This window comes from Trachurus japonicus, chromosome 12, assembly GCF_045865225.1.
Source record: "Trachurus japonicus isolate A0001 chromosome 12, Traja_1.0".
Classification (NCBI taxonomy): Eukaryota; Metazoa; Chordata; class Actinopteri; order Carangiformes; family Carangidae; genus Trachurus; species Trachurus japonicus.
Genome location: NC_140918.1, coordinates 2,678,063 through 2,698,412, shown reverse-complemented (window position 1 = coordinate 2,698,412; position 20,350 = coordinate 2,678,063). Strand labels below are relative to the sequence as shown.

The following is a 20,350-nucleotide window of genomic DNA, read 5'->3' as shown; positions in this document are numbered from 1 at the left end:
AGCGGTTCACGGCTCTGCTCCGCCGTTCTAAAAATAGCTTGCACCGACAACGAACCTACTGCTATGACTATAAGGATTATGGCAATGGACCAATTTGCCAAAATGGTGAACTATCACTTAGTTTTGGCCGTGTAGATGGTGATAATTCTGTTTCTGTTTCACAGAACTTCTTCAAATCTGGTACGACATTTGGTACAAACGTTCACTTGGACTCAAGGTAGAGCTGGTTAGAGTTTGGTGTCTTAAGGTCAGAGGTCAAGGTCACAGTGAGCTCATAAAACATCATTTTCATCTCCAGAGGAATCGGTTCAACTGTGGCACAAATGTAAACTCCGAGTCAAGGAAGAGCTGATCAGATTTCATTGTGACATTCCAATACCGTATGACAAAAAATTCCAATACCACGTTCAAACTTTCACTGAGTCTGGATCAACAGGAAGTAACTGGAACTAGTCTGAGCGGCGGAGGGATACGACCACAAAGAGGAGGAGGAGGTGGGTCTATTTTTTCCTCAAATCATCACCACATGTAAACTTAGAAGTGAGTTTAATCTGTTGTTTCTCTCTGGCATCGTACACCAGCCTTCCTGGCACCGTGCGCGTGGTCGTTATTGTTCCCGTCTGTGCTGCTGGACTCGTCCCATCAACATCAACCACAGTCACATCCAGTTGTTTCCAGCTGTGAACTGAACAGCTCCACCATTTTGCTCTCTGTTCCTCCACGACTCGGTGGTAAAACGTATCCGAGTATTTAACGACACGATTACATTTCCTCAGATTAATACACAGAATGGAGCTGAACTGTCTGGGACATAGTGTTATTATCTCCTGTGCCTTGGCAGATAGACAGACACCCCATAATTTCATGCCTCCTAATGCTGTTATTCTGAATTTAAGCGTTTTGCACACTGGATCTATCAGGATTGAACAGTTTTCTGCAGGTGGAGGTGGATGAGCAGCAGCTGCTTCACCATGTTGGTTTAGTTCCAGTTGGTTTTCTGCAGCTACAGATCCCTGCTGCTCTAACTACCACTTACTGCATCTTCTATACTGAATATAATATATATATTCACTTTGTTCAGTTTATTAGGAACACGTGACTAAAACTAACTGTATTCCTGCAGGAAGTCCTCTGTTGTTGGTGAGTTTTTCTTTGTTCAGTTTTTGTTTTGAGTCGGAGTTCAGACAGAGCTGCTGGATCGTGTTACACAGACGGGGAGGAGGAGCTGAGACCGTTCAGTTCTCCGTGCCCCAAGCAACAAGGTATACGAGTCCAACGCCCCCTCACCCTCCTCCCCCTCCCCCTCCCTGTAGCAAGACCTTTATCCAGGAATGGCAGCCAGACTTTTCAACCAGCCAATTAAAACCAACGTCAATAGTAGTGACTGTTTTCTGTCTCGTGCAGCAGCAGCAGCAGCAGCAGCAGCAGCAGCAGCATGGTTGTGTCTGTTTCCCTGTGAACAACCACAGTCCTGCTGCTGTTAAAACCCTGTTAAAACACTGCATGTAAGGGCCTTGAAAGTTGTTAACTGGGTCCAGAGGTCTGGTGGTGTGGTGTTTCCTTCCTGGTTTCAGCTTTTCGCTGTTTCACTGCCTCGTAAACTTGAAAATCCTTTTAATCTGGGACACAACAACAGCACGATTGATGCAGAATGCAGAAACTTCTGGGCTGTATAAGCGACTTTGGTAGATCAATGGGTCTCTAGACTGATGCATTAGACTGCACAGACCTATCTATCTATCTATCTATCTCCCTCTCCGTGTCTTTCTTTCTTTCTACCCCTTTCTCTGTCTTTTTTACTTTCTTTCTTTCTTTCTTTTTACCACCTTTCTCTGTCTTTTTACTTATTTCTTTCTGTCTTTCTGTCTACCCCTCTCTATCTCTTTATACTGTATCTGCCTCTTTCTAGCTATCATAGCCCTCTCTCCTGTCTCTTTTTTCTCTCTTTTTCTTCTTTCTTTGTTTTACCCACTTTCTCTGTCTTTTTACTTCTCTCTTTCTTTCTTTGTATATCTATCTATCTATCTATCTATATAGCCTATATATATATATCCCTTTCAATCCGTCATCCCCCTCTGTCTGCCTTTCTTTCTTTCTTTCTTTCTTTCTTTCTTTTCTTTCAATCAATCTATCTATCTATCTATCTATCTATCTATCAGGTTACACACTGCAACAAACCAAACTTGCCTAATACTGTAATAAAGTGTCCTATATCATGCACTCCACCTTTGCTCCACGTGTGCATGAACAGACAGGTGTTATATATAGATATGAGAAGACATTAATCACATTTCTCTGTGTTTCACTCACCGGTTGCTCATCTTTTCTCTCCAGCTGATGTGTTTCTGTCTCAGCTGCTGCAGCTGTTGCAGCTGTTGCAGCTGTTACCGGCAGCGGCAGCTCGGCCAGCCGCTCCAGACACGCAGAGCCCAGCGAGGAGCTCTTGTGGTGGGACTGAACCAGATGAGCCAGGGTGGGTTTGTTGGGGCTGGAGGACTTGTTCTTAGAGGAGGAAGAGGAGGACTGCTGCGGTTTGTCCCGGCCGCTCCCCGCCGCCGCTTTGCCGCAGAGCAGAGACTCCTTCTCCTCTCCGTCTACCTGACAGGAGGAGGAGGAGGAGGAGGAGGAGGAGAAGAGCAGGTCTGGCTGAGAGGAGGAGATCACCCGGTCCAGGACCTCGCTCTCCTTCCGCTTCATCCGCTTGAACATCCACAAGCCGCGCTCCTTCTTGTCCTGGTCCTGGTCCGGGTCTCTGGAGCCCAGCTTGGGGCTGAGCAGCGGCTTGGCGCGGGCTTGGAGCTGCTTCCACATCGTGTTGTGTTGTTGTTCATTCTGCTCCGCGTCGCCCCGCTCCATTCCCCGGCTCGACTCCCGGTCCTGGTCCTGGTCCTGGTCCTGGTCCTGGTCCTGGTCCTGGTCCTGGTCCTGGTCCTAGACTCTGCAGCTACTGATCCACCGAAAGCAAAAAAAAACTTACGCAACCTGTGTCTCTCCGCCGCTCCGCCGCATCACGCCGAGAGATGCGCGTTATAAAGACACCGTGCGCCCGTGCGTGCGTGTCGGTCGGCTGCACGACGGACACACACTCGGCTCGGAAATATTTACACCAGCAACCAGGCAGGCAGGCAGGAAGACGAAGACCGCAGGGCCGCTGCCCCCTCCCAGCACGGTGCCCCACCCCCCCACCACCACACAGATATGTAGATCTGAGCCGGTGCCAGTTTGGCATCACATCACACTGGTACAGAGAGCTGCACCAGTCTGGTAGCAGCTCGAGCCAGGAGAACATTATATAAGACTATATAGGCTATAATTCAATGTCTTATATGTATAAGGTCACATTTAAAATCTACATTAGTCACTGAGCCTGTTCTCCAATAGAAACTGATAGAAACCGTCCATATGTGACAGGCTTTTATTTACAACGAATCTTCTGCTCAGTAAAGATGAAAATCTTCTCCAATGGTTGTTCCTGTTTAAAAGAGTCAGAACAGAAGGAAAGAGTCGGATCCAGAGCAGCATTCATTTACAAGTTTAATCAGCACCCATTCAACTTTTAATAAATAAGAAGTTTAAAGGGACAACGAGGAGTTTCTATTTGGTTATAAAAAAGTCTCACGTTAATGTGGATGAATCTGTGCTACCCACACTTGTTAATGGCTCCACTTTCGATGAATAGGCCTATATCGTTTTGTCTCTATCATTATTTTGTTATTTTAATTAGGCTAGTGGTGGAAATGCTGGGCGAGCCGACCAGCGTTTCCTTACTTTCGGTTTCGTGGCGAGTCATGAGAATAACGCTGCCGAATCGCCGTTTATGGTCGGAACTACGACGGTATGTGATCGTCTTCCAACCTCTGACTTTAATTCTTGATGAATGAAAACATTCTTGGCAAGCCGTCTGTCTTGCGCCGGTCCAAGAATTGGCTCATGGTAAATGTAGTATGAAGACACTTCGCTTTCCAAAACTCCTCGTTGTCCCTTTAATGGGTGGCCGAACAACACGACCAGACGCAACGAAAACAATTGTCGGCTTCCTTTTTATTTGGTTGTGTTCAGGCCAAGAATTAATGCTTGTGAGTCCGACCACATCAGATCTCAGCTTCAACACCAACAGATCGGACCGGGTCGTGTCTTAATGTTCAGGCCCGCAGCTTAGAAACTAGCTACTCAAACAGGCGATTGTGGGCTTTGAGAGGTTTTGTAGATTCACAAGAAATTAGTTAAGCATTAATAAATACTGAATTCTTCATTTATAACGCATGAATAGCCTAGGCATTAGGCTATATGTAAATAGTTTATACAGCTAGTGCTTATCATTGATTATACAACAAGTAGTTCCGACCAAGCAATCTGATTGGTCAATAAGACATTTAGAACGTGCTCAAATCAGCATTACAGCACGGCTGACTTATCACTGAAAATATTACTTCGCCATGTCATGTGTTGTTTACACATCTCCATGGCAACATGGACTTTTCCCCCTTTTATTTTGAAAAACGTAATTTATTACTCGTGAAAATAAATCACAAACTACATTGACCTCCTGTAGGTTGTTCCTGACAGCTGCCAAAGTCACATTTATAGAACAATCATGTTATTTTATTTTTTGTTAATATATTGTAAACTTCCCCGTTACAGCAGAGAGGATTGTCTCCCTCCCATGTGTGTAACGTTACAAAGTCGGAGAGACACGAGTTGTGATCGCGGTGAATATGTTTTTTTTTTTTTTAAATATGGCCTGGAGCTGAATATTTCATTGGATAAAACGGAGGTGATTACCTGTATGTTTCTCTCTCTCCCTCTCTCTCGCTTGCGCCTTTTGGGCTTTTAAATAATCTGGAGTAATCGTTTGGCTTTATCAGCTGTGTCGGCGACACGGCGCTATAACTTCATTTACATGCAGAGTTTGCGGTTGTAGAAGCTACATCTGTGAACGGAAAAAAACGGCATCTTTGTCATAACTTGGGCGAGTTTGTGCAGTGTTGATTTAGTTCGGGAAAGTCCGAGACCGCGTTAAAACATGAACGTCAGCTCAGAGTTCACTCATCTGGGACTAGAAAATCCTTTCTGTTGCTAGGTCGTTACTAAGGTACGGACTATTTGCTGTAGAGGTGAACTAGGTTCCATTACACATAGGAGTCTACTGACGTGACTGATTGTGTTTCAGTTATTAGTCAGACCCCATTTATTTCCATGGAAACGGGAAGCACACTCGCAAAAAACTTAAAATTTTGAGAGCAAAACGTCCATCAACATGAATATTTATTTAATTATACGCTTTATTATGTTGGTAATTGTTGTATAATCGCAATATTACCCTCTCGGGTAATATTGCTTAAGTAAAACATGTTTAACTGTAGCCTATAATTGCATCTATAGGCTATTCATGTGTTATAGCCTAAATGATGAATTCAGCATTGCTTAATAGTGTAGGCTACTTATTATAAAGTAGGCTACCACATGGGCCTATAGGCTATAAATAAATAGAAACAAATGGATAGGCTTAGTAGGCTACTTATTAGAAAAAGTTAGCATGCTAACACTGTGTTGTTAATCCGCTTTGTTTTACCAGAGCTGTAATGTTGTTTGTATTAGATTTTAACTTGGAGACAAACTGGACAAACAAAGAGGTTAAATTAGCTTGTTTAGCGCTGCCGCTAACTTCCCCAGGACAATGTAAACAAACATCAAACTAGCAGAACAGACGGTGTTTATCTTGTTCTTCCCACTTTGCCAGCGGTGCATGAACGCAGCTTTAAAACTTGTCAAACATTATTAGTGTGTTTGTTAGCATTGTCACTGTGAGACAGCATGTTGACATTAGCATTTAGCTCTAAACCTGATTAAAGAAGCTGTAGCACATTCATCATTTAAAGTGACTTCATGTTGCTGAGTGAAGAAGTGAAACATTAGGCTAAGTAATGAAAAGCAGAATTCATTAGCAGCTATTTATGCCTCATTCTCCTGTAATCCACATTTATAATTGCACTAATTAATAATTTCATCATAACCATGGATTATCTTCCCCTGGGCATTCATTCATTCATTCATTTTCTACCGCTTAACTAGGGTCACGGGTGAGCTGGAGCCTATCTCAGCTGACTTCGGGCAGTCACAGTAATTTAACACAATAATATCATCTAGATCTACCTCATTTTGTGCAACTTCCTGTAGAATACTCTGTTTTCTTTTAATTTATTTATTCAAACACTTAATATTTAAATAGCCTAGGCCATAGGATTTTTGTATTTATCAGGTTATGTAGCCTATATTCTGCTGTTTTTCTTTTAATCTATTTAATTCTCTGTGAGTGCATCTTAGGCCTATAGCAGTTGCCTTAAAAAAATGTTATCCAGGTGACTGTACAATGACAATAAAGCTCTTCAATCTTGATCAACACATATTATAAAGTGGCTGCTTGAACATAAACACGACTCAGTTAGTGAATAAAATGTTGTTTGCTATCAAATTAGCCACACAAACCTGACTCAACAACAACATTGTGTTTAGTTCAGTTCTGCTGCCGCCAAGTGGTTAGAATAAAAAAATCAATACAGATTTAAATCAGTGGTTTTATTGACAGAATTCATTGTCAGGGCCAAAGCTGACTATAAAAAACTGTCTCTGACGGCTCAGTCACCTTCAAGTGCTTCTGACAAAATCAGTGTTAAATAAAGTGTTTGTGTTATTTTGGAGGAAAAAGTGCAAATACATTAATTCAGGACAGTTTTCATTTAGAAAAACAAAGAACAACACAGAATTATTGAATAAAAATAAGTTAAAAATAACCTGCATTGGCTTTATGTCCATGTTTATTATTATTATTATTAGTAGTAGTAGTAGTAGTAGCGTTATATGGGGATTTTACAACTCGTGAGCTTGGACAGTGCAAAATACTGAATAAATATCTGTACCAGGAGCCAAGATATGATGATGATGATGATGATGATGATGATGATGATGATGATGAAGAGAAGGCTGAACCTTCTTCACATTAACACATGAAACATAAATATCAAGATCTTCATCATTTGTTATTTGGCAGATTGTCTGTAAACTCTGTGCATAAAGCTCCTGAACAAACTGAGGTTTAGTTTTATTTAGTGTTAAAGGTGTGACTCAGTCTACTCTCTCTACAGTCTGGACTAGAAACTACACTGCAAAAACTCAAAATCTTTCCAAGAATATTTGTCTTATTTCTTGTCAAAAGGTCTCATTTCTAGTCAAAACTAATCTCTTTTCTCTTAAAATAAGACTCATCGCCTAAAAATGAACTTGTTTTGAGATCATTTTCATTTGTTTCAAACTAATTTTCACTTGAAATAAGTAGAAAAATCTGCCAGTGAAACAAGTTTTTTGTGCTTGTAATAAGAAACAGTCAGATTTTTCTACTTATTTCAAGTGAAAATCAGCTTGAAAGAAGTAAAAAAGTGTCTAAAAACAAGCTACTTTTAATGTGATGAGTCTTATTTTAAGTATAATGAGCTTTGTTTTGCCTAGAAATGACATTTTGACTAGAAATTACAAATATTCTTGGTAAGATTTTGAGTTTTTGCAGTGTACTCTCACTTGGCGAATGACTGCGATAAAAAAACAAAACAAAAAAAAGTGTCTGAAAGGTGCATTTAAACTACATTTCCCAGCATGCTCTCTGTCATCTACTGCTTAGTCTCTGTGAGCAGGTGACTTGTGATTATCATCTACAGATTTCAGTGTGGTGATGATTGTTTCTGTCGGTTTGTCCCCGGTCACAGGTCACAGGTCACAGGTCCTGTTCGTGCATCTGCTGCTGCATCTTCTGGAGCATCTGCTGCATCCGCCTCAGCTGCAGAGGAAGAGGAGGAAGAGGAGGAGGAGGAGGAAGAGGAGGAAAGAGAGGAAGAGGAAGAGGAAGAAGGTTTATATAACATCTCATCTGGGTCGTTGCTCCACATCATGATGTAACTGTAACGGCTTCGTCTTCCTCTCTCACCTCCTCGTCCTTCATCTTGATCAGTTTCTCCGTCTCCACGTCCGGAGTGGACAGAGGCAGGATCGGGATCGGACTCTCCACACGCTTGTCTGTCGTGTTCATCTTACTGCAATACAACAACATCACACTGTATCGTGAACCAGTTTTACACTGTAGATACATTTAAACTCTGTTTCCAGCTGCATCTGTGAGTGAGTTTTGCATGAATTTACCTCTAAAACAACTCTTACTTTACAACTTTAATTGGTTTACTTTAATTTACTTTACAACTTTAATTGGGATTTCTTGGTTTCCCTCATCAAACTCATCAAATACACAATCCAACAACTCCACAACGCTCTGGTGGACAAGTTGTGAGCTGCACATTCACCACGCTATGAGATAATAACACAACGTTACCAGACAGAGTTGTTTTAGAGGGAAATACAGAGACTGTTGATGAAAAACTGTCCCTGAAGGCAACGTACATCAGCTATTTGGCATGAATTTCCCTCTAAAACAACTCTGTGTGGTAACGTTGTGTTATTATCTCATAGTGTGGTGAATGTGCAGCTCACAACTTGTCCACCAGAGCGTTGTGGAGTTGTTGGATTGTGTATTTGATGAGTTTGATGAGGGAAACCAAGAAATCCCATAATGAGCCTCCGTAGCGTAGCTCTGAGCAGCTCACGGCTCTGCTCTGCCGTTCTAAAAATAGCTTGCACCGACAATTAAAGGTAACGAACCTACTGCTACGACTACAGTATAGGGATTATGGCAATGGGCCAATTTGCCAAAATGTTGAGAACTATCCCTTTTTTATATTCTGTTGAGCTTGCACGTCACAAAATGCCTTAAAAATAAAAAAAAAAGCAACGTTTTTGGACAACGTTTCTATGTTTTCCATCTTTAAGCACCGGTACCGTTTCAGAAATACCGGTTTGGATCGAATAAAACCTAAACGATACCCGTCCCCACCTGGTCATGGTCTGGATGCACTGAGCTCTGTAGTTCTCGTAGTGACAGTCGTTGGTGATGTCCTTCAGGTCGTGCATGTGGGTTCGGATCAACATGGTCCTGAGCTTCACGAAGTCGCAGTGGGACGGGTTCTCCACTGCACATGGGAGAGGTGGGGGGGATGAGTGATTAACGTTGCCACGGTAACACTGCAGACAGACAGACAGACAGAGAGGGAGAAGGAACGTCGTCTTACCCTCCACGATGCCCCAGGGGTAGAGCCGACCTCGGACCCTCTGACCTCGAGCCTCCACCACCGTGTTGCTGCCGATCACCGCGAACGGAGAACTCTCCTGTAGGGACACATAACAGGACAGGAGCTGGTAGGTACCGCTGTGTACAAGTACTGCATCCAGTACTGCACCCAGTACTGCATCCAGACAAAGACAGGAAATGGCCACAAAATAACACAAAGACGCAAAAAAAAAACTCCCACACAGAGTTCCAAAATAATCACAAATAGACACAAATCAACCACAAAGAGACACAAAACCATCTCCATCTACATAAATGTCCACAAAACTACCACAAAATGTTCACAAAAAAAAAAGAAAACTCAGAAAAAAGTTGCAAAATGACCATAAATAGACACAAATAGAGCAAATCAACCACAGAGAAACCATCCCAGAATGTCCTCAAAAACTCACAAAAACACGTAAAACTGCCAAAAAATATTCACGAAAACTCACAAAACTATCAGAAACAGACTCAAAATGACCCAGAAACATGTAAGACTACCACACAAAACAACCAGAAAAGGTTGCAAAATGACCATAAATTGACACAAAAAGGCCAAATAAACTTCAGAGCCATAAGACCACCCCAAACCGTCCACAAAGATTCATAAAACCACCATAAACAGATTCAAAACTACCACAAATGGACTAAAAACAACATAAAAACATACAAAACTGCCATAAAATATTCACAAAACTTACAAAACTATCAGAAAGAGACCAGAATAAGTTGAAAAATGACCTTCAATAGACAGAAAAGGCCAAATCAATCACAATGACCAAGAAAAACACCTAAGTAAAGTTGCAAAATAACCAGAAAGAGTCACAAAACCTTAACAAAAAGACTCAAAATGAAGAAAAACAGACACAAGATCATCAGAAAACACAAATTTGACACAAAGACCCAAAAAACTACCACAAATAGACTCAAAACAACATAAAAACATGTAAAACTGTCTCAAAATATTCATAAAAACCATCAGCCTCAGAGACTCAGGTGATGTTTTGAATGAACTGATGAGAGATAACGAACCTTCAGCTCTCTGTCCTGCTGCTTGAACTCCTCGTCTTCATCAGAGTCGCAGTCGGGGAACTGGTAGATCTTTATCCCGTATTTATCCGTCTCTTCCCTCAGCTGCAGACACACACACACACACACACACACACACACACACACACACACACACACACACACAGAGACACACACACACACACACACACACACACACTGAGCGGCGGTGGACTGTCCAGAGCAGGAAGTCCAGATTAAATCTCACTCTCCGGTGAAGATGGATCCAAATCTAATGAAGCTCAGTTTTTTTTATTCCCATGAATCTAAACGCATCTGTTTCCGTGACAACAAACTCCATCAGAGGATCAATAGGCCCTACATCTAGGCTACTGCAGGTTTACATTTCCTATTCGTTATCCAGCGATTAAAAAAAGTTTAGTGAAGAAAATCATTTTGTTTTTCTGAGTTGGAGTCGAGAGGAAGAACCGTGTCATTTTAAAAGTACGGTGGCTCTGAAGGCTCAGACACAAACATCATTTTCTCATCATGATGCCTTCTACTTTTTTCTTTTTCTTTCTAGTTCAGTTTTATATGCCCCTATTTATTTATTTATTTATTTATATAGATATAATATATATATACAAAAATACAAATCTATATACAGTGGGCTATATTATATTCTAGATTTTTATTTTAGATCTGTAGACTTTACTAAAGTAAACGGTGGCGCAGTGCAGTGGTGATGTCCAAAATATCTCAGACCGTTTATTGTTGTAAAGAAATCATCACAACAAGGACAAAGTGTTAGTTTCTCTCTGTGATGGGATAGTAATGTCTTTCTGGGATGTTTCAGAGTTGGGCTGTCTGAGGTGAGTGGCTACATGCAAAAACACAAAGTTTATACTGTTTCTACTCTACACTATATGAGTTCAGTGGTGTCTCTAAGGATTCCAGTCATGTACCAGAGATATCTGACTGTTTTCTGAGTGTTTGTTGTGGTTGAAAGAATTGCCCCCATGGGTTAGCGTTGTGGCTATCGCTAGCGCCGGGTAGCCATGGTAACTCTGGTTTGCCTGCAGCAATTTTAGTCGCGTTTTTTGCTTCAACCAACACTGGGTGACCATCAGGACAACGATTTAGGGGTCAAAAATGGCCGGAATTCTCCTTTAAATGTGTATTATCTGCACTGAGGGTCAGAGAGAAACGTAATTTCGATCCTCTGTTTGTCCCGTACATGTAAGATTAGATAAGATTAGATGTGCTGCGTTTCCAGAGCGTCTACTCAGCTGCTCAGTCCAGACTGTGAGGAAGGTCCATATGACAGTACATCCCATAATATGGTTTGAGAGCGTGTGTGTGTGTGTGTGTGTGTGGTCTCACCCGCTCCTTGAGCTTCCTGATCTCGCTGGGCGTGAGGCAGTCGGCCTTGGAGATCAGAGGAACCACGTTCACTTTGTCCTGCAGAGCCTTCATGAACTCGATGTCCACGGGACGAAGCCTGAGGGACACACACACATGTACACACACACGGACCACTGTGTGTGTGTGTGTGTGTGTGTGTGTGTGTGTGTGTGTGTGTGTTACCCGTGTCCGAACGGAGGGATGAAGTAGAGGCAGCAGTGGACTCTGTTGTCCTGGATGTTCTTCCTGTTCAGTCCACTCTCGTCTCTGAAGTACTGTTCAAACTGCTGCTCGATGTAGCCGGTGACGGGCGTCCAGCTGCAACACACACACACATTATTACACACAGTATTGTATTATTATTGACAGATTGGTTGATTAAACATCCAAAAGACCCCAAAACATGTAAAACTACCACTAAATGTTCACAAAACTATCAGAAAAAGACCCACAACAAGCAGAAAACGTTGCAAAATGACCGTAAACAGACACAAACAGACCAAATCAACCACAAAACTATCAGAAACAGACTCAAAATGACCCTAGAACATGTAAAACTACCACAAAATGTTCACAAAACTATCAGAAAAAGACCCACAACAAGCAGAAAACGTTGCAAAATGACCGTAAACAGACACAAACAGACCAAATCAACCACAAAGAGACATAAAACTATCAGAAACAGACTCAAAATGACCCAAAAACATGTAAAACTACCACAAAATGTTCACAAAAACTCAAAAAACGGTCAGAAAAAGACTCAAAACAACCAGAAAAGGTTGCAGAATGACCATAAACAGACACAAAACCATCCCAAAATGTCCACAAATCTAGAATAGTATATTATATCTATATTCTAGATTTGTATTTTAGACTGTCTTAAATGTTTATAAAATAAAAAAAGGTGGGATCAATTTGCAATTAATCATGATTAACTATGGACACACATGAGATTTATTGTAATTTGGACGCATGGATCACAGCGCAAGATAACTCCCTCTACATCCATTATTTATTTATGTAAATGTGCTGCAGAAATAAAAACCAGGACAGTAATAATTAATAACAATAATAATGAATAAATCCTGTTCCTCAGCTAATGAGATTCACGACACAGTAACAACAAGTGAAGGCTTCACGTGGCTTCACAAGCAGCAGAAATAAAACAACAACAACCAGCCCGTACGAAACAATATCAGATAAATAAGATTTACTGTTTATAATGTAATGGATTATTGAATTTAAAGGGATAGTTCAACATTTTGGCAAATTGGCCCATTGCCATAACCCCTATAGTCATAGCAGTAGGTTCGTTACCTTTAATTGTCGGTGCAAGCTATTTTTAGAACGGCGGAGCAGAGCCGTGAGCTGCTCAGAGCTACACTACGGAGGCTAAGGGAATTTCTTGGTTTCCCTCCATCAAACTCATCAAATACACAATCCAACAACTCCACAACGCTCTGGTGGACAAGTTGTGAGCTGCACATTCACCACGCTATGAGATAATAACACAACGTTACCACACAGAGTTGTTTTAGAGGGAAATGATGAAAAACTGTCCCTGAAGGCAACGTGCATCAGTGGTTTTGCATGAATTTCCCTCTAAAACAACTCTGTGTGGTAACGTTGTGTTATTATCTCATAGCGTGGTGAATGTGCAGGTCACAACTTGTCCACCAGAGCGTTGTGGAGTTGTTGAATTGTGTATTTGATGAGTTTGATGAGGGAAACCAAGAAATCCCATAATGAGCCTCCGTAGCGTAGCTCTGAGCAGCTCACGGCTCTGCTCCGCCGTTCTAAAAATAGCTTGCACCGACAATTAAAGGTAACAAACCTACTGCTATGACTATAGGGGTTATGGCAGTGGGCCAATTTGCCAAAATGTTGAACTATCCCTTTGAAGCCTTGGAGGGTTATAACTGTCCATGCTGCGGTCGGTGCATTGAGCCGTGGTGTGTTCAGGGACCAGTTCACATCAGGTCGCATCGACTCACCACTCTGAGTTGTTGACGGCGTCTCCGAAGCCCGGCGTGTCCACGATGGTGAGCTTCAGCTTCACGCCTTTCTCCTCGATGTCCACCGTGTGTTTGGTGATCTCCACCGTCTGGTTGATCCGCTCTGACGCCGCAAAAACAACACAACAACACCCAGCTCAGACTCACTCCGCCCCCTCTACAGGTGTGTGTCTGTGTGTGTGTGTGTGTGTGTGTGTGTGTGTGTGTGTGTGTGACTCACCTTCAGCGTTGAGCAGTTTTCTGTCTTTGTGCAGGTCAGTGAGGAACAGACTGTTGACCAGAGTGGATTTACCCAGACCAGACTCACCTGTAACACAGAGAGAGAGACAGGAAATTAGCATGAGACGACACAAAACAACACAAAGAAACATGAAACATCCCAAAAGTCCACAAAACTACCAGAAACAGACTCAAAATGACCCAAAAAACATAAAACTACCAGAAACAGACTCAAAATGACGTTCACAAAACTATCAGAAAAAGCAGAAAAAGTTGCAAAATGACCATAGACAGACACAAACAGACCAAATCAACCAGAAAGAGACACAAAACCATCCAACGATGTCCACAAAACTACCAGAAACAGACTCAAAATGACCCAAAAGCATAAAACTACCACAAAATGTTCACAGCAACACACAAAACTATACCAGAAACAGACTCAAAATGACCCAAAAACATAGAACTACCACAAAATGTTCACAAAACTATCAGAAAAAGACCCGCAACAAGCAGAAAAAGTTGCAAAATGACCATAAACAGACACAAATAGACCAAATCAACCACAAAGAGACACAAAACCATCCCAAAATGTCCACAAAACTACCAGAAACAGACTCGAAATGACCCAAAAAAACATAAAACTACCAGAAACAGACTCAAAATGACCCCAACAAAAAGTTTAACTACCACAAAATGTTCACAAAACTATCAGAAAAAGCTGAAAAGTTGCAAAATGACCATAAACAGATACAGACAGACCAAGTCAACCACAAAGAGACAAAACCATCCCAAAATGTCCACAAAACTACCAGAAACAAATTCAAAATGACCCAAAAACATTTAATACTACCACAAAATGTTCACAAAAACTCACACAACTATCAGAAAGAGACTCAAAACAACCATAAAAAGTTGCAAAATGACCATAAACAGACACAAATAGACCAAATCAACCACAAAGAGAGACAAAACCATCCAAAAACATCCACAAAGATTCATAAAACTACCACAAACAGACTAAAAACAACCACAAATGGACTCAAAACAACACAAAAACAAATAAAACTGCTACTAAATATTCACAAAACTATCAGAAAAAGTTGCAAAATGACCTTAAATAGACACAAATACGCCAAATCAACCACAATGACACAGAAAACATTAGGAAAACATTATCAAAAAGGCTCAAAAAACACCAGAGAGAGACAGATGACATCAAAATAAAGCTGCAAAATGACCACAAATAGACAAAAAACCTCAAGAAAGAGACTCAAAATGATGAAAAACATCAGAAAACACAATTTGTCTGTATTTAACCTGAGCTCTGTCACTTTCTGTCTTTTTTAATGTCATTTTTTGATGCCTTTATGGTCCAAAGACTTGTGATTATAGGGTTAAAGAGATTCAGTGACACAGATATGAAGTGTGTACTTATATTTCACATATTTTCCTTTGTCATTCAGACTTGTCCAGAATCCAAATCTCAGACTCAGACCGAGACCGAGACAGAGACTGAGACGCACTTTACAGATTAAATTTGACTCAACCATCACATCAGAGAAATGAACTGAGACTGAACCTGTCGACACTGGTTTGTTTTCCTGCACATAAATAAAGTAGATTCAGTTTTCAGGCGTCTGATTAAATGTCGTTGTGTAATAAAAGAAACAAGTCGCTGTCGTGACTCATCTCGTTCAGATTTTAACACTGAGTCTGAGTTTTCACAGGACAGAGGAGGTTTGTGAATCCTGAGGTGTGATGTTGAAGCTGCTTCCAGCTCCGAGGACAAAGTCTCATCACGGCTGCACCAAACTAAACTCTTTATTACATTTATTAAATAAAACTGTTAAATTTTAACAACAGTGGAGCTTCTGTTGCTCATTAACGCAATGAATGCATGAATATTGATGATGCACGACAATTTGGATGTTTTTCATATAAAGTTGAAAACAGAAATGGCCCTCAAGTAGCTATAGTGGATAATATGGCTATACTTTTGAGCTTTGAAGGAGCTCTACCTTTATTTTGAAGGAGCTCTTATACAAACATCTACCTTTATTCTGAAGGAGCTTTAATACAAACATCTACCTTTATTCTGAAGGAGCTTTAACACAAACATCTACCTTTATTTTGAAGGAGCTTTAACACAAACATCTACCTTTATTTTGAAGGAGCTTTAATACAAACATCTACCTTTATTCTGAAGGAGCTTTAATACGAACATAACTTTATTCTGAAGGAGCTTTAACGCAAACATCGACCTTTATTCTGAAGGAGCTTTAACACAAACATCTACCTTTATTTTGAAGGAGCTTTAATACGAACATAACTTTATTCTGAAGGAGCTTTAACGCAAACATCGACCTTTATTCTGAAGGAGCTTTAATACAAACATCTACCTTTATTTTGAAGGAGCTTTAATACGAACATAACTTTATTCTGAAGGAGCTTTAACGCAAACATCTACCTTTATTCTGAAGGAGCTTTGATATAAACATCTACTTTTATTTTGAAGGAGCTTTAACACAAACATCTACCTTTATTCTGAAGGAGCTTTAACACAAACATCTACCTTTATTCTGAAGGAGCTTTAACACAAACATCTACCTTTATTCTGAAGGAGCTTTAACACAAACATCGACCTTTATTCTGAAGGAGCTTTAACACAAACATCTACCTTTATTCTGAAGGAGCTAGTCTAACCTCTCACCTGCCACCATGAGTGTGAAGTCGAATCCTTTCTTCACAGACTTCCTGTGAACCTGGTTCGGCAGCGTCGCGAAACCAACGTAGTCTTTTTCCTAGAAACAATCACAGTGACACAGAAAGAGAGAAAGAGAGAGAGAGAAGACATTAATATCTAAGTGATGCCCCCCCCCCCCCCTCTGGCTCAGCTCCTTCTCTGTACAGTGGCTGTGTTAGTAGGACATTCCCATGATTCCTTGCATGTTTTATTGAAGCGTGGTGGCCTGAGGTTCCCTGTAGCTACTCATAATACAGTGTGGCAGGCAGCCACATGCAGCAAGGAGGGGGAGGTGAAGGGGGGGGGGGTAATGCTGAGACATGAATGTGCATCAGAACATGAAGAAGGAGAAGAAGCTGAAAAGAGGTCGCTCCTTCAGAATAAAAGCTTCAAAATAAAAGTCTCACATTTCATTCACTGATGTTTTGAATGTTAAAGGGACAACAAGGAGTTTCTATTTGGTTCTAAAAAAGTCTGATATTAATGTGGATGAATCTCCGTTACCACTTGTTAATGGTCCATTTTAGATAAATCTATGGTTTTGTCTCTATGGTTATTTTGTTATTATTAGTGGTGGTGGAAATGCTGGGCGAGCCGACCAACGTTTCTTTACTTTCGGTTTCGTGGCGAGTCATGAGAATAACGCCGCCGTATGAATCTCCGTTTATGGTGGGAACTACGACGGTATGTGATCGTCTTCCAACCTCTGACTTTAATTCTTGATGAATGAAAACATGAGTCTGTCTTGCGCCGGTCAAAGAATTTCACGGTGCGGAGGCTCATAAATGTAGTGAGAAAACACTTCGCTTTAACAAAACTCCTCGTTGTCCCTTTAATGTATGAGATGCAGGAGAAGAGTAAAGATGAACACAATGGGGCCCAAAAAAGGTCAGTTTGTACTTCCTGTTTATCCACTTCCTGTCCATATTATCGTCTAGTTTCATCGTCCTTTACTTCCTCTATCTGAGCTCTGTCACTTTCAAACAAAGATAGTTCAACATTTTGGCAAATTGGCCCATTGCCATAATCCCTATAGTCATAGCAGTAGGTTCGTTACCTTTAATTGTCGGTGCATGTTGTTTTTAGAACGGCGGAGCAGAGCCGTGAGCTGCTCAGAGCTACGCTACGGAGGCTCATTATGGGATTTCTTGGTTTCCCTTCATCAAACTCATCAAATACACAATCCAACAACTCCACAACGCTCTGGTGGACAAGTTGTGAGCTGCACATTCACCACGCTATGAGATAATAACACAACGTTACCACACAGAGTTGTTTTAGAGGGAAATACAGAGACTGTTGATGAAAAACTGTCCCTGAAGGCAACGCGCATCAGCTGTGTTACATGAATTTCCCTCTAAAACAACTCTGTCTGGTAACGTTGTGTTATTATCTCATAGCGTGGTGAATGTGCAGCTCACAACTTGTCCACCAGAGCGTTGTGGAGTTGTTGGATTGTGTATTTGATGAGTTTGATGAGGGAAACCAAGAAATCCCATAATGAGCCTCCGTAGCGTAGCTCTGAGCAGCTCACGGCTCTGCTCCGCCGTTCTAAAAACACCTTGCACCGACAATTAAAGGTAACGAACCTGCTGCTGCTATGACTATAGGGATTATGGTGAGAGGAGGAGCCGACTAAATGTTGAACTATCCCTTTCACTGACATTAAATGTAAATAGAGACTTTAAGAGACAGATGCATGATGGGAAATAAAGTGCAGCTCGTCCCTCCAGTGTTGGATTCACCTGAGGACACAGAGCTGAGGAGCTGTGGGGGAGTTTTCTCTGTGTGTGTGTGTGTGTGTGTGTGTGTGTGTGTGTGTGTGTGTGTGTGTGTGTGTGTGTGTGTGTGTGTGTGTTCCTCTGTTGCTTCCATATTGACGTTTTGTCTGAGGAAGCGTTCACATGTTGCGCCCACACACACATCACAAAAATACACACACACACGCACACGCACACACACACACACACACACACACACACACACTCACACACACACACACACACACACACACACACACACACTCACACACACACACACACACACTCATGGCGTCCTGCATCAACACTAAAACACCGGAGGAGGAGGAAACGTTACAAAACCAACGAATCTGAAAATAAAGATGTTCACACTGAAGCTGTGAGGAGTGTGTGTGTGTGTGTGTGTGTGTGTGTGTGTGTGTGTGTGTGTGTGTGTGTCTCTCTCCATAAACATCAGAGGAGTTAAAACCAGCTGATGGAGAGAAAATTAAAACAACATTTTCATCATTTTTCAACATTTTGAGTGATTTTTTAAAGGAAAAATAACAAATTCTCCTCAATTTCACGTTTCTTTCAATCTGAATATCAGATAATATGAATATATGTTTAATATATATAATATAATGTGAATATTTTAGGGTTTTGTCCTGTTAGACGGATAAAAAAGACAAAACTTTAGGGTTTAACACAAAGTAAAGATCAATTCTAAACAATATGTCTTCCATAATCAATAATCAATACTCATAATCAACTCACACTGCAGGTTTAAACACATTCCACTTAAATCCAGACTCTTATGTTCAATGTCTAATGAAACAAGCTCATTCTGATCAAACCAACGTCTTTAAACATCTTGTTTCTGTCCATTAATTGATTAGTTGATCAACAGAAAATCAATAATCAGTGATTTTTCAAGCAGAACTTTGTATTTTTGTTTTGTTTTTTCTTTTCTTTCTTTCTGTGAATTGATCCTTTAGAGTTTGGATGTAGAGAAAATGACTGTAATGAGAATTTATCATCATTTTCTGACATTTAATCAACCAACCAATCAATCAATTAAAGGGATAGTTCACCCAAAATTCAAATTTCTCATGTCGGGGCTTCAATACAAGAGGGACATTACAGACGAGCACTATGGAGGTATTTGGATGTTTTTTGGTGTGTCTTTTTGTTACGAAGAAAAGTGAGCTCCATTCACAACCATTATATGGACAAATACTGCTACGCCGAGACCCCCCCCCCCGTAACTCCAAGAAGGCACGGAGGACTCTGAAACTTCTCCGAGCTTTTAGTCGACATGAGGGTGAGTACTGTAGATAATGAGATGAAATAATGAAATTTCAATCAATTTTGAGTGAACTATCCCTTTAAGCTATAATGAAAATGATGAATTAGTTGCATCAAATCTGCTTGAATCACTGAGTATTTAACATCAGTGCATGAGCATCAAGTTAGATTATCTTAACTGTTGATTTAACTGCTGCAGCTGCAGACAGATGTTCACAGATGTTTCACAATAAAACATGAAGATTATGATGAAGATGAGGATGAGGATGAAGATGAGGATGAGGATGATGAAGATGAAGATGAGGATGAAGATGAGGATGATGCAGCACGAGGCTCATGATGTCTGACCAGAGTCACATCTGTAACAGCTGCAGCCACAACGACAAAGGGAGCGACAGTCACAGTCACAGCAGCAGGGGGGCTTTTATTTTGTAAGAGCCACACACACACACACACACACACACACACACACACACACACACACACCGCTCCTACCTCTCCATCCTCTGCAGCAGCGGATGCCAGCAGTCACATCATCATCCGGAGCGGAGGAGAGAAGGAAGAGAAGGAGAGAAAAACAACAACAACGCTGTGGATTCTGGATCAATAATCAATAATCGATTCCTAATGTGACGTCATCGCCCGGCTTGGCTGCAGCGGCTCGTGTCTTACCTGAGCGGGGCGCGCGGCTCCTGTACCTGCT

The 20,350-nt window shown here is 41.2% G+C and overlaps 2 protein-coding genes across 5 annotated transcripts in view; both read right to left on the bottom strand.

Annotated features, from left to right (window-relative positions):
• Positions 1 to 2,883, bottom strand: part of mctp1b (multiple C2 domains, transmembrane 1b) — a 49,622-nt gene extending 46,739 nt beyond the window's left edge. For 3 of the 4 annotated variants that reach the window (XM_085792591.1, XM_085792593.1, XM_085792594.1), the window contains exon 1: positions 2,311 to 2,883. In XM_085792591.1, coding sequence (XP_085648717.1) covers positions 2,311 to 2,856 — 546 coding nt within the window. In that variant the 5' untranslated portion in view covers positions 2,857 to 2,883. The remainder of the gene's footprint in view (positions 1 to 2,310) is intronic. The other variant, XM_085792592.1, reaches the window with a different exon arrangement.
• A 4,860-nt stretch (positions 2,884 to 7,743) lies between these two features.
• Positions 7,744 to 16,755, bottom strand: septin5b (septin 5b). The gene is made up of 10 exons (XM_085792596.1): positions 16,568 to 16,755; positions 13,856 to 13,942; positions 13,615 to 13,738; positions 11,804 to 11,938; positions 11,600 to 11,717; positions 10,241 to 10,342; positions 9,168 to 9,264; positions 8,933 to 9,068; positions 7,976 to 8,081; positions 7,744 to 7,828 (listed from the first exon to the last, which is right to left on the bottom strand). Exons 1-10 carry the CDS (start codon positions 16,575 to 16,577, stop codon positions 7,766 to 7,768), a joined length of 978 nt encoding a protein of 325 aa, XP_085648722.1. The 5' UTR covers positions 16,578 to 16,755; the 3' UTR covers positions 7,744 to 7,765.
• Between the last annotated feature and the right edge of the window lie 3,595 nt (positions 16,756 to 20,350).

Bases quoted from the DNA above. Each gene is read 5' to 3' on its own strand.
- septin5b (XM_085792596.1), bottom strand. The intron at 11,939-13,614 runs GTGAGTCGATGC...TGTGTGTTGCAG, and splicing joins GCCGTCAACAACTCAGAGTG to CTGGACGCCCGTCACCGGCT. The intron at 9,265-10,240 runs GTTCGTTATCTC...GTGTCCCTACAG, and splicing joins AGCAGGACAGAGAGCTGAAG to GAGAGTTCTCCGTTCGCGGT.